The 15,168-nt window shown below is 38.1% G+C and overlaps 1 protein-coding gene across 3 annotated transcripts in view; it reads left to right on the forward strand.

The window, feature by feature from the left end:
* Positions 1-15,168, forward strand: part of LOC122808962 (sodium- and chloride-dependent GABA transporter 2-like) — a 1,071,132-nt gene that overhangs the window by 753,909 nt on the left and 302,055 nt on the right. For all 3 annotated transcript variants that reach the window (XM_044080126.1, XM_044080127.1, XM_044080128.1), the window contains 2 exons: positions 10,368-10,480; positions 11,546-11,683. In XM_044080126.1, the coding sequence (XP_043936061.1) occupies positions 10,368-10,480; positions 11,546-11,683 (251 nt within the window). The remainder of the gene's footprint in view (positions 1-10,367; positions 10,481-11,545; positions 11,684-15,168) is intronic.

The raw sequence follows: 15,168 nt of genomic DNA on the forward strand, positions 1-15,168 counted from the left end.
CCCATTATCCCTTTTTCTCAAAGGTTGTCACTTTCCCTGGCCAGGTGGGAAGCTATTACCACAGACAAGTGGGTCCTCACCATCATCAGGGTTGACTATGCCATGTCTTGGGAAAACATTTCCTTCTGAGAAGCATGCCACTGCCTCCTCAAAAACAAATATCCCTTCTGACTCCCATTATTCAAGACCTCTTGAATCAGGATACCATCAAGCAATCCCCTAAAGATTACATGGGAAAAGGGTTTTATTTCAGGATTTTTCTAGTCACAAGAAAAGAAGGAAAGTGGAGACTGATCCTAGGCCTGAATTTCCTGAACACTTACCTGAAGGTGCAATCTTTCAAAATGTTCTCTTCAGACTCTTCTAACTTTCATCCTCTCACAGGCTATTAGTGTCATTAGATCTGAAGGATGCCTACTTTCAAACTATCATTCACTCTTCTTGCAGGAGATTCCTTAGGTTTTTCTCTGGCTCTTCACATAGGTTCATAGGTTCATACTAGGCTATATGCCTAGGTTTTTATAAAGCAGCCAGAATGTGTGTTTTTTTCACACCCATTTTAATTTAATTTGCTATGCCCTTTTTTTTTTTAGTATACTGTGCCTCTGTGTCTAACAGTGACACAAGTGATACCAGGGGTAAACTAATCTCCCTCCCATCCTCCCAGATTCCATTCCTCTTGAAGAGAGTCAATGAGGGACTCTGCCTAACCTGGACTGGGATTTTCAGTTTACTGCTCTGTCTTTTGATCTTTCCACAGCCCCCAAAAAAGTGTCTATAGCATGTAATAGCTTTCTTTAGGACTCAAGGAATTCATATTTTCCCCTGCCATGTTGACCTTCTGATCAGAGCTCTTTTCCCAGAAATTCTTCTTCAGTATCTTCAGTTCACCCTCCATCTTCTGACAGATCTGCATTTTACTATAAACTAAAAAAAAAAAAAATCACACATGGTTCTTATTCAGGACCTAGTGTTCTAGGATGCAGATCGGACACAAAGAAAATGCATGCCTTCTTTCCCAGGAGAAGGTTCTCAGTTTGTCCAGTTACCTCCAAGACCTGTCATCAGCAACCCATTGCTCTGCAAGGGAGATGCCAAGGACTTTGGGATTCATGGCAGCCACTATTCCTGTACTCCTTCTGGCCAGACTCCACATGAGTAAAATCCAACAGCATCCGATATCTGTGTACTCAGTATTGCCACCTCTTGGACATCCTGATTACCCTCATCACTTGTCTCAAGTCTCAAGAAGGAGCTTAACTGGTGGAAAAGGACAGGTCATCTTTAACCCAGGATTGCCTTTCATACTACCTTCTCTTCTTTAACAGTTTCAACTGAACAACTCTGTCAAGTTATGGAGAGCATGGACAGGATCACACTGAGCACAGAGGAAATTGAAATCCCAGTTCCTGAAAGAGCACATCAACCTGAAAGTAATGAAGGCTCTTCTGGAAGCTCTTCAGATTTTTGCCCACCTTTAGAAACCAGGAACACTCCAAGTGTATGCAGACAACACCACAGTCATGTGGTACATAAACAAACAGGGAGGCACCAGGCCTTTCAACCCAGAAGGAGGCATGGAAATTGGCAACACAAATAAACATCATGCTCACAGCCACATAGGTCTCTTTGCAGGACAGTATACTAGAAGACTGCTTAAGTAACTCTATGGGGGAGCCCCAGAGAGGTCAAAGAGGTCTTCCTCAACATCACACTTCAGTGTGGCATTCCTCAGATAGACCTCTTTGCATCTCCAAGTAACCATCAGCTCCTCCAGTTCTGCAGCAGGGATCCTTGTTCCACAGCCTGGAGGACATATGTCTTCTCTTTCAAGTGGACAGAAAAGTTCCTCTATGCCTTCCCTCCTCTGGCTCTTCTTCCAAAAGTTCTTCAAAAGGTACAAAAGAAAACACCCAAACTCCTCTTACTGCATGCATTTTGGATAAGGCAACATTGGTTCCTCCTGCTGTTTCACTTGACAAAGGAAGTTCCTCTACAGCCAGACCTGATAACTAAGCAAGAAGGATTGCTGCTCTACCCAAATCTTCCATACCTCAACCTGACCCTATAGTTGACAGGAATATATTTCCTCAAAGACATCTCTTCTGTGAAGAGGTTGTACAAGTCCTACAAGAAACTATGAGACCCACTACTAGAAAATCTTACATGGCTGAGTGGAAAAGGTTTTCCTTCTGGTGCTGCAAACCTAGTCAGGATTCACTCTTAGCACAGGTCCCTACTGTTTCATAATACCTTCCCAAACTTCTTTATCAGGCTTAGCCTACACTTCCATAAAAGCTTACTTGTCTGCTGTCAATGTCTCCATCTTAGCTCTTCACTTATGGCTAGGTCGGAAATAAAGCTCTTCTTTTTTTTGCATCTTAACTCCAAGGACACCATCTCTCCTCCTTGAGATCTGAATTTTGGGTTATAAAAACTTACTCTGCCTCCCTTTGAACCAGCTTCTTCCACTTCCCTAAAATTCTGTACTTGCAAAAACTAACTTCTACTTAGCCTTCCCATCTGCCAGAAGAGTTTCTGAGCTACAAGCTTTCATGGCCACTCCCCCATTCTCTTATTTTTCACAAGAGCAGGAGGACTCTCAGGGCTGACCCATCTTTCGTGCCTAAGGTAGTGAACAAGCTGTCACACAATCAGGCTATTTATCTTCCCAGCTTCCTTCCCAATCATCAAAACAGGGGTGAAATGATCTTACATTCTCTAGAAACTCACAGACAACTCAGATTTTTCATGGATAAAACTAAATCCTTCAGAAAAACTGACCAGCTATTTCTATCTTTTATGCCCCCCAAGCTGGGACAGACAGACAGTCTCCAAACAAGTTATTGCAGCCTGGATTTCAAAGGCTCTCTCTTTCTACTGCTCACACTATGGCAGGACCTTAATTTCCTGCCTAAAGCACATTCCACTAGGGCAGTTGCTTCTCAGGGGCTTTCCACATTGAAATAGACTCCAGGTCCATCCTGGAAGTGGCCACTTAATTGTCACAGAAAGTCCAGATTTTTGCCTCCTATTTTTGGTCTGTGCCTCATAAAATTTGCGATTTTCTGGAGTTATGTGGTGAATCAGTGAGAACTGAATTCACTAAATGACAGGTATTTGAGTTTCACACCATATCCTTCATAAAATGTATGGTAACACAAGACCTTTTATTTTAGCAACTTTCTAAGTTTACAAGAGCAATATTTAAAATCTATCCCTATTTTTGTGGTTTTGTCCCCCCATTATGTTTTGCTTTGTCCAGAGTTTTTGTGCTAAGAGGTTAAGAGCTATGTTTCTCAATTAAAAATAAATATATGCAGATATGATTGCTTAATGTCTCAGTTATTGACATGAACTACAAAGTCATCCCTTCACTGAGATTGTTTGCATATGCAGAAACATGCACATGATAACTCTGTACATAGCACATTTCTCTTCCTGTTCTGTGCAAAAACATCTATTCAGTGAAAAGACAGACATGCAATGGAGTTATTTAATAAATGTAACAAATAACATTTTAAATGACTTCACTGAGTAATACTAATAACCACTGCCAGACAATGGATGAAGCAGATGACAGAACAGTAAGATTCAGTGTCTTAGAATTTCAGTTTCAGTTTTCTGCTTTGCCATTTGACTTTACTACATTACGCAAGCTCCAGGATATTCATATATTTTCTTGCCTAGACATTTTTCTTCTTCATGCCTGTTCAAGCTTATTCAAGATTTCAGGTTCACAATGGACCTTTTTCTTCACTTGGGTTTTTCCTGAACTTGAAAGAAATCTGTCTTCCTGCCCTCTTAGGACCTGTTTTTTTTTTTTTATTCTACCAACACTGTCTTTATGATGGCATTTCTTCCTTAAGACATACAGTTTCTGACTTCTTACTTCCAGTCTCTCCTTCCACTAGAGTTGACCTTTGCAAAAAGATTTTGAGCCATGGGGAGCATGGCTTCAACCATATGAATGATACCTGTTGCTAGACTTGACATGAGGGAAGATTCAGTTGGACCTTAAGTCACTTTGGAGACATCACTGCCACCTACTAACTTCCTAATTCTCCACTTGCCTGTATGGGGAGGAATTCATTTGGTGGCTCACTCAGACAGCATTCACTCCATGGGTTCTTTTCTACTGAATCCTCAGACTTGGCTTAGAAGACATGTTCAGAAAGTATAACAGTCTACAATATTTGTAGAAGATAAGGGAGAATTTACTACATACATGTTAAGGAAATTAACACCCTAATCCTGGATCTATAATTTCTATATTGTCTTTGGTCTTCAGGTACCCTTCAAATCCTTACAGACTATACCACTTTAAGGCAGTACATCAAACAAACACGGAGGAACGAAACAATGTCATCTTTGCAGACTTGCAAGGACAGTCTAGCAGATAGCTATTTAGCATAATCTCTTCTTTCAGTTGGTTTATATTTGTTCAGAGAAGAATTCTGAGGTGAACTACCTGAGCAGATGCAAGGCAGACCCTCACAAACAGATGCTCAACTGAGATGACTTCTTCAGCTTAGTAGAGAAATCCACAGACAGATATTTTTGACTCCACTCAGAACAAGCAGCTTAGACTGTTCTGCCCCAGAGTCCCATGCCCAGAGGCTTGGAAAATGATTTATTTATTTTTGTTAACCGGGTAATGTCCAGCTGGGCACAGGGCCCGTTTTCAGCAGAGACCTGGGGAGAAAAGCTCCCAAAACAAAGTAGAATGAGTTAACAATAATTACAATAAGAAGGAAAAACGTCATAAAAAAATTAAAACTAGTAACAATATTTACAAAGTGTTAGGCTTGAGATGTTGTACAGATTAATGCAATAGTAAGTATTCTTTGAGTACAGTAATCAAGGCAAGGACATACATTTTCAGAAAACAGTTGTATGACCCAAACAGAATTAGCATGGAGACAAATTTTAGGGTAACAGAGATGGTTCAGGTTCTGATTATTTCTTGAGCCTAGAGTTTAAGCAGTTTAGATATAAACAGTTTAGATGTTGTCTAACATTCCATGTCAATCTCTTGGAAAGGGAAATTACTTTATGACTTCTCCCTTTACCTTGGCTCTTAAGGTTCTTCTCATAATCAAGGATAACCCAAAGATGCTGCTGGTGATCCCCTTGTTGCTTAGACCACATTGGTTCTTCATTTTGTTTCATCTGGCCAAGAGCAATGGAAAAAAGTTGTCTATGTGGTTTCAAAAAAGTACAATTATCAACTGTTATTTCCTATCTGTGTGAGCTGCTCAACTCAAGACTGATATATTCTTGTATTAAAGCATGTATGCCAGTCATATCTGATGGTTTGCCAATGGATTCATCTTTTTCTGCATGTTTTGAGATGACAGTTTTTAAAAGGCATCCTTCACATTAGCCAACCAAGGAAACCCATTCTATCTCCTTGGAACTTGAACTATGCCCTAGGGAAGTAAACTCTTTCATTTTATTAAGAGGTCTCTTCTACCCATCTAAACTTCTGTATGGCTTTTTTCTGATTTTTGTCAAGGAAGAACTTAAGGAATCAAGGAAAAGGGGGGAATCATAAAGGAATTTCCCTTTCCAAGAGACTGACCTAGCATTCATTTTCCAAAATTATACCATGCTAGATTCCATTAAGAAACCTACTCTTGTAAGATACAAGTTAGAATTGGTTAGACAATTGAAGCAAATGTGTTATTTTGTTTTTCTGCCCTACAGGAGCTTGACTGATGGTACATCTATCATCCTTGCCATTGCTGGTCAGTACATCTCTGAAGGTTCTTTCAGTCATGTACAAACACTGCTTCTAGCCATTTCTGGCATGCATCCATTTCTAATATTATTGATAAGGCTGGCATCATCAAAATACTTGACTATATGTACAACTGTTACCAGTCTGCTTTGACTAGAGCTGGTCAGGGAGATGTGAATAAGTGTCTGCTGCTGGTTCACTCTTCCTGGGGGAAGGGTGACAATTTTGGCTCTCTACATGGACATTATGCATCTTCCCAGAATTAAATGGCAAACTAGAGGATGGTAAAGGTACCATCAGTCAAGCTCCTGTAGGAGAGGTAGGAGAGCAAAAAAAATGTTTGCTTAAATTGTCTAACTAAGCCTTGTGGGTTTGTACAAATACAAACATTTGCCTATTGAGTTTGATGTTGATTTTTTTAGCATCAGTGCAGATTAATACTGAGATTATATTCTCAGTCACCATTTGCTCATTTGGTTCTGCATGCAGTTCCAGTGTTTACTGCCATATTGCTGTTGCATGTTTTTCTGCATGGGGCACTCTGTTCCTGCAGCCATCCTGGTTTTGAATCAACAAACTCTTCTTTCTGGTTTTGCTGCCCTCTGTTCATCCCACCAACTGGAATGAGGATTGGATAGTCACCAGTAAGATTACCACAGGAGGTCTGCTTATACAGCAGCCTTTTCTTCCTCTGTATAATCTTTTCATTGTGGAATGGTAAGAAAAATTGCTGTAAGAGAAAGCATATTGACTTTCATTTGGAGTCTTCCAGACAAGATTCTGACAGAAACATGATAGATTCTCCTTTATCCTTTCCATATGACCCCAGATTTGTGGAAATAGAAATGATGTAGAAAACAGATGGCCCACAGAATCCCTCTCATCTCCAAAAACAGATCTTGTAGAAAGCTTTACAGTCTCCCCACTGGTGATCTGGAGGTTTTAACCTGGTAGACAAGATGGTCTTTGTCATTATGGAAGCATGGAGAGAGCCTGATTTTAGATTCTCCATTCTTCTAAAGACTAGATTATTTGAGTTAAGACTTTTGTTGTTGGTACTATCATAACTGCAGCAGATCTGTGAAAGGCTTCCAGACCGGAGTCCTATAAATCACCCCACACCCAGGCAAGTAGTCTAGATTATTGATTTACTTATGGAAGTGTGTATATTCATGCTCTCCTTTGTTTATTAGGGAAATCAGTTATTTTTCTCACTGTTAAGTTTTCAGTGTAAGCTAACAGAAGATATGACCAAGATGGCATAAAATTTAACAGATAAAGAGCTGAAAACCAGACTTTGTTCAGGCTGGAATGTGTAAAGGTATTTCCTTATATGGATAGCTGCCTCCTAGCTGCTCTAAAACCAGAGGATCTACCTTCTGTACAGGATTTGTTAACTTACCTGCTCCAGTCCTTGAGAATCATTGTGATAATTATAAAGTCACAGATGCAGGTCTCAGACTATAACATTTGTAAGCTGTGCACTTGCACTCAATCTGGCAAGGCATTTTATTATTTAGAATGCATTTTTCTCATTTAACATGCAGTAGATCAGCTCCTTCACTTAAAAATAGTTAGTTAAATGGCTGTTTGTCACATAACATTTGACTTAATTGCAGCCACTATTTACCTAGCTTCTCATGCCAAACTTCACATGAAGGCTGTGCAGTGGACTTTGAAGATGTAATGTTCATAGTGCACGGTCCTCTTGTCCCATAATGATCAACATTTCCAGGGCATGCATGACACAATTGTGGTGGCAGTTTCAACCTCCCAATCTCTTCACCTCCTAGCCCTATATTAGCTGTCAGATGGCTGTGCCCTACGGTGGGGGAGCATATTTTAGGGCAGACAGTCCATGGCATGGTCATAGTGAGAGGCCAGTCTAAATAGTATTCTAGAGGCTTCCTCACATTACAGACCTTAGAGGATACTCCCCTGCCAAGGTGTTATTGCTGTCTATATTGGCAACATGGCAGTGGTATGGGATATAAATAAATAGGGTAGTACTCATTCCTGTCATCTATGTCAAAAAGATATGAAGGGTTGGGAATGGCATGTGTCATCCAAGCACGTTAACCACTGCATGTTGATGAAACATAAGTGGTCTGTATTTTATTGCTGGCATGGACGGTCTTCCATTGATGGGTGAAGCCTTGATGTGAACTGTTTGTATTTGCATCAATGCCAAATGCAGCAGCCCAGGGATGCTGTAGTTCAGAAATGATTCCAAGGACCACACTATACATTTCCTTCCTTCCAATATACAAAACTATATTCAGAAAGCAAGTTCAAAGGCATTCTGATAGCCCCATTTTGCCTTTGACAAGTATGGTTTTCTTTGGTTTGACCTCATCTACTGGAGAAACCTCTGTGACTGAGGCCTTTCAGAAACCTGCCAAGTCACACAAAGCATGCCTCATGCAAGTCTTCACTCTCTTAGGATGAAAATATAGTTACTCTAATTACATTGATAATCACAGATGCTGTATATCCTTCAAAAATAATCCAAATTCTAGCTTCTGCCAGGAGGTATAATAGAATTAAAAACACAAATAAGCACAGTATTTTACTTGGGATATTTCCACAAGGTTTAGTATTTATATTATTGCCTATTTGTTGTCTTACATTACTTCTTGTTAATTGTTGTGTTTTTATATGTTGCTGGAGGATTTGCAAAATAAGAATTTCATTGTATTATGTGTACATATAGTACATATGACAATAAAGCTGAACTGAATTGGATTTCAGTGCTTACGTCTGCTATTTTAGATTACCTTTCCCACATTTTTGACATGGCCCTGAATTATTTTCTATCAAGATGCATTGTGTTTCAATAATTCAATCATTCTTCTCCTGCTTCCTTTAAGGTTTGTTAGGAGGATGTTCCTCGGGGGGTATATTCTGGATTAGTCCTCCATGCCAAGGCCCAATACCCTCCTGGGATTTATATTACGCATTGGAAAAATTAACACTGGCACCCTTGGAACTGACTTCTAAAGCTGACTAGAAATATCTGTCATGGAAAACTCTTTTTTGTGGCTACCGGTTCTGCAAGATTTTCTGTATTGCAGGACTTGTGTTTCAGCCTTCTTTATTTAGTTTTCCATAAGGATAGAGTGGCCTTGTAGGTAAATGCTACCTTTATGACCAAGCTTGCTAATGAGTCAAACCTGAAATCAGTGAATTAAGTTTACTTTGCATTCTTTCCGAATTACTCCAGTAAAGGAAAGCATATATAATGCATTGTACAGGTGTGCGTAGGCTGTCAGGTTCTGTCTGGACAGGACAAATTTAGTCAAAGACTCACAAATATTCATTTCCAATGCATACAGCAAACTGGACACTGCAGTATCAAGTCATTTTGTTTGGGTATCCTTCTGAATGTATTAATTTTTGCTACATACAATATAGCAAGTGTACTGGTAAGGCCTACAGCTCATTGAACCAGGCCAGTAGTTACTTTTCAAGCTTTTTTTCAAGAAAGAATCTTCTTCCAGCTTTTCCCAGTTAGGGGTCGCCACAGCGGAACTCCGGTCCACTAGTGATTGGCAGTAGTTTTTTTTTTTTTTTTTTACGGTGCCAGCCCGACGCCCAACCTTCAACACAGGCATGCCCATTCACACATGTCTTTTATTTGCATAATTCTGCCCCAGGCTTCTGTGAATACTTTTGCAGAAGATCTTGAGCTAGATATGATCTCTAGAACTAGGTCATCCTTCAGGCCACAGTCATTCAAGATATTGTTCCTTGAAACCACCCAGGGTATGGGCTTGGGAATTTGCCCTGCTTGTTTGAAAGAAGATGGACAATATCATATCAGATATGAAAGTTATGTACTTACCATAACAGATTTGCATGAGAGAGAGTGGTCCATCTTTTTTCACATACCAATGTTAATCGAGGTACATTATTCTTCTATGTTCTTTTTTCTAAGCAGTAATTAATTTTTTTCTTTGGTAGTATGCTCTTGAGTAGAACGTTACAGATCTAGGGAATTGGTGAGAACTGTAATGCATTGTGGGTAAGTGGAGGAGTTAGAGGCTGGAAAAGTTTTACATGTAGAGATGACTAATTCCTGTGGTATAAATCTTACTGGTTTGGAAGAAAGTGGACTACTGTCAATGAGATCTATTACTATAAGCAGATAAACTTTTTATGTATAATATTTAGTTACCTGCCATAACGTTAAAAATAAAGGACATTAAACACTCAGTCTGACTCTTTCAACAACCACCTCCCAACTAATGGGACTATACCTGCAGGTTGCAAAACAGAGTTTCTTAAAAACTCACATGTGATGCCACCTAGATTTGTTAGTGCATTAGAGTACTAAATGAGTGTTTGTTAGCACCCAGTGAATATTCAGAAGAAATGTAAGTGATGATGAAGAAAGATTAAACTTGTGTATGAAAATACAGGTACAGAGCAGGATGAGTACTGCTTACTTCTGTTGTAGACTAGACATTTAACTAGAACCTGCAGGTCATAGTTCGTCAGTTCTAATCCCTAGAATATATTACTTTATACAAAATCAATATATGAAGCCATTTACAGTATGTTTATAGTAGTGACATGCCTTTTGCAGGATGTTTATTTACTGATCTACGTTTTCATGCTACAGGACCTGGACTGGCATTCATTGCTTTCCCACGTGCTGTGACTCTGATGCCGCTGTCTCCACTCTGGTCTTGCTGCTTCTTCTTGATGATTCTTCTCCTTGGGATTGACAGTCAGGTACATCTATAAAATTCTCATAATGGCTGAATTTGAATTAAGGACATGTGATTAGGGATACCCAAATTACAGATGTTTAGGCACAGACAATGTTTTGGATGAACCAGTGTTATTTTAAACTGGCTTATTTTCAATGAAGCTCAAATTCTAAACAAAAGCTGCCTATGGATAAACATATTTGCTGATTTAGCAAAAGCTCATTAAATAAAGTTACTGCACACTTATTTTATAAAAAAAAAACAGCCAATGGATAAACATATTTGGTGATTTACATCAAAAGTACATTAAATACAGTTACTGCACCCTTATTTTATAAAAACAAAAACATACTAACATCTGGTTTTTTTCAGTACTGCAAGTATAGCTGAACATATGCTCTTGTCATTTTTGCTGCAAACATGGATAAAAATGGCCACTTTAGGGTACAGGCCATTGTTAGTTGACTGTATTTAGATACTAACTGAAGTCTAAAGTTTTAGATTGAGAATCCCTTCAATCTGTTCCTAGAGCACTGTGCTCTGGTGAATGCATCTATTTTCAGGAAAAGTACTCAAGTTGGTTTCTTTACGATACTGTAAATCGCACTTCAGGATTCAGTGGTTAATTTTTTTTTTTGGGGGGGAGCAGATTGATTATTATTGTGTTGAGCTTGCTATGAGAAATGTACATGGATGCTCAGTCCCTGCTGTATAAATATTTAACTGGATTAAGTACATTTTCAAACATAGCATTTGGATGCATAGAAGCAGCATAGCCTATAATTAAACGAATACAGTTTTTGTACTAACAGAGCAGGAAATGTTATTTTAGTTTTTAATTATAGTCAACTTGGTAAATTTATTCATGTTATTACACAGTAGCTTAATCTGAAGAATGGTGACAGATTTACTGAATTGCCTTTCTTCTGGGAAATAGTAGAAATGTGTCACTTTTCATTGTTGTGCGAAGTGGCTAGCTTGCACAAGTGCAAAGAATGTAAGGCAGAACAGCAGTTTGGTATGACAGAAAATCAAAAGTCATTTATTATTTTCTCATGCGATTTGGTTTCTGTTTCTTCTTTTGCAGTTTATTGGCATAGAAACTTTGGTGACAGCTGTGGTTGATCTTTACCCCAATGTATTCAGGAAAGGAAATCGTAGGGAACTCTTCAGTCTTGCTTTTGTAGTTCTTTCATTCTTTGCAGGCCTTTCAATGGTTACAGAGGTAAGGCAAATTTATTTCAAATCATAAACTTAGTACAGTCTTGCTTATGCTCATTTCAAACATATTTAATGTAGCTTTCCTTAGTACTTTATCCTTTGTTTTCCATTCATGAAAACTTCTGGAAAAAATATATTTTTAAAGTCATCTTATTTACTTGTGGTAAGCTCACTAAGAATAAATTCATCTTTTAGATATTGTCCCAGAAAAGATTTTAAGTGGCATGCACAGCGTCAGGATAACATAATTTCACAACTAATATTCTTAACTCACTGTGCTATACTAACAGACCACTTGTTGATAATTATTTCTTGAGTTCTTACTCCCTGATTGTACTTCCTTTAGCAGCTCTGTAGTATAGATCTATTTGCTATACTTAAATGGCAGATGTAGGCTTGTCATCGTTTAGATTTCATTCAAATCACCTAAATGTACAGCTCGCAACTGCCCTTGATTTTGCAGAATGTTCTTGTTTTTACCTCATATGTTTGGTTTGCTCCTTGTAAAGTGTGTGACTTTCTGAAAAGCTGTTGAAGATTATAATCATTAAATAATGACACACATTTCAGTTTTGGACTTCAGATCCTCCAGAAAAGATGTGATAAAGAAAAAAACTTGTTGTTCTTTTAACTTTCTAATATGTCCCTCATTTGTGGCCTTTATCCCCCTTTTTTTTTTTTGGCTTTGTCCCTGATTCTTGATCTAACAGGTTGAATGCTATGCCCAAAGGTCAGGATGGATTTGAATTACTCTTTTATTATAAGGTTATGTTTGACTATATTTATGACCATTCATGCCGAGAATTGTAAAGGGTGTGTTAAAACATGCATATATTTTATTCTTAGTGCATAAATTGTGGCAACAATGTGAAATCCAAAGACATATTGAGAAGTTTTTTCCTCTTCAAATGCAATTTTCACTTATCCCAAAAGAAGAATGTTATAAATATTTAATAATGGGTTGGAAGGGATCTGTGTTCAGTATTGGGTTGCTATATAACTCATTAATAGAATGTATGAGCACCGTATACAGAATATAGAAATAAATAAAGTATCTATTTTTAATAAGATTAAGTGCTTTTGTCTCACTTGAGACTTCATTTGAATAACACACGCACATTGTTTATGTAACTTAAATATCCCATATGAATCAGTCAGCATACAATATATCATAAAATGATCATACCCCCTACAAATCTAAACAAATAAGTTGCAGACATTGTTAGCAGCATTACACAATATGACACCCCAGACATAGGATGATAAAAAACGATGCTCAAATAGTAGTAATAAATCAGCTTACTATATCATTCTAAAGGTGCAAAAAAGCTTGTGTTACATCCTCAGGTGATGTTAAAGGGATGATAAGATGTCACTGAATTTGTTAAAGTTAATAAGGTTAATAAACCAAATAAGCATTTATCATGAATTAATAAGCCTGTAATTAAAGGTTTTGAAAAATAACTAAATGGAAAAAAGATAAACGATAAAAAAATGTTTATGCTAGTGTTGCTCAATTTGTCAATATAAAAAAATTAGTTATCATTAACATTAATATTAACATTTTTATCATTTAAACTTTGAGTGAGACAAAGGCACTTAATCTTATTAAAGAAAATTTTGGACATATACAGGCAGTGGTCAGTTGATACTGGTTTGAATTTTTGCCTTTTGACCTGCCTTTAGTATTTTGTTTTTGGCCTACAGAAATATAGGTTGTCACAGGAAAAACTGATAAAAATAGAATGCTAGTAAAATAATTGATAAAATATTTATGCATAATAAATATGAGCAGTTGACTACGGTGGTGGTGCTGCGGTAGTGTTGTCACCTCACAGTAAGACGTTGTCCCATTCATTCTCAGCTAGAGCGTCTTCTGTGAGGAGACATGCGTGAATGGGTGTACCTTCGTTGAAAGTTGTGCATCAGGGCTGTCAACTCGGTACGTAAAAATCTACTGCCAATCATTAGCGGACTGGAGTTCCGCTGTGGCGACCCCTAACCGGGAAAAGCCGAAAGATACAACAACAATAAATATGAGCAGTTCAAGGGTGATGCCATTCATGTAGTATACTCTTAAAAAGAAAAGTCCATGAAATGCCTCTAAAAGGTATGAGTTTAAATGTATAGAAGTTTTCACTGTGAACATTTTCCTGTTAATTTGGACAGGAAATTACTAATGTTCAGCTCTGGTCAAAATAAAATATTGTAAGGCGTCCAGTAGTTTCTAAGTTTTAACCACACATGTTGTGTATTGGGACGTGCAACATTATTTTACTATTACTTCACTATGCCAGAGTTTTGTGCTGGTGAGATTCATAAAGCCCAATGTACAGTGAATAGCATGGTACACATTGTGTAACTAGTACTCAATGTATGATTCATAAAGCTTAGTATTCATAGTGCAAGTTTGTGTCTAAGGCACAGACTCCAAGCCTGATTCAAAGTGTGGGATTCAGAAAGTCTGTTATCATTTTTTGTTAAGTCATGTGTACACAGTAAAGGATTCATACAGTTTTCTATATGTGTGTGTAAGTTTGGCATAGTTATGTAATTCTGATACATAAAAGGGAACCAGAAACAAGATATATATGGTTAATGCAAAATTCTGAAATGTCTTTCATAAAAAAACTGAGCAGTGTGGACAGCATCTTGGGTACAACATGAACAAATGCACAATTCACAAATAAAATCACATCTACTAATATGTATTCATTGTATACTACAGTGAAATTAATGTTACATTGAGCAACAGTTAATTATTTTAAGTGATGTACTAAGCATCACATGTAAAGATATGGTGCTTATCAAGTGGCAGCACCTAGGGAGCACAGCATTGTGGGACAATGTGCCTTACAGATAGACATCCACATCCCGCTCCCACCCCCATTAGGAAAACAACCGTAACAAATTTCTCCAAAGCCAACTTCACTCTTCTTAAGACAGAAGTGGCAAACTTCACAACACCCATGCAGATGGACAATAGAGGTTTGGTCTTTCGGCTTTTCCCGGTTAGTCCGCTAATGATTGGTAGTTGATTTTTATGTGCCAAGTTACCAGCTCTGATGCACAACCTTCAACGAAGGTATGCCCATTCATGCATGTCTCCACGCAGAAGGCGTTCTAGCTGAGAATCGAACTGGACAGCGTCTTACAGTGAGGCGACAATGCAACCGCAGCACCACCACCGCAGGTCCAGATGGACAATAGAGGTACGACTGCTGAATCCTACACAAATGCACTTTATAAGCACTTACATGAGTGCATGGATCGTGCTATCCCCAACAGAACCAAGATGCTATCCTACAAAAAAAGGAAGCCAATCTGATGGTCTTCTGCCATAAACAAACTCTACAACAGAAGAAAGAAACTGTTGCAAAAAAAAGTAAAATCCCATAATTGGAGGAACTCCCTGGTCAGCCTCAGTAAAAAGCTGAGATCCCTCATAAAATCCTCCAAATTTAGTTATGAAAACAAAATTGCCACTGA

Source organism: Protopterus annectens, chromosome 8.part0 (assembly GCF_019279795.1).
Source record: "Protopterus annectens isolate FY-2018-M chromosome 8.part0, PAN1.0, whole genome shotgun sequence".
Taxonomy (NCBI): Eukaryota; Metazoa; Chordata; order Ceratodontiformes; family Protopteridae; genus Protopterus; species Protopterus annectens.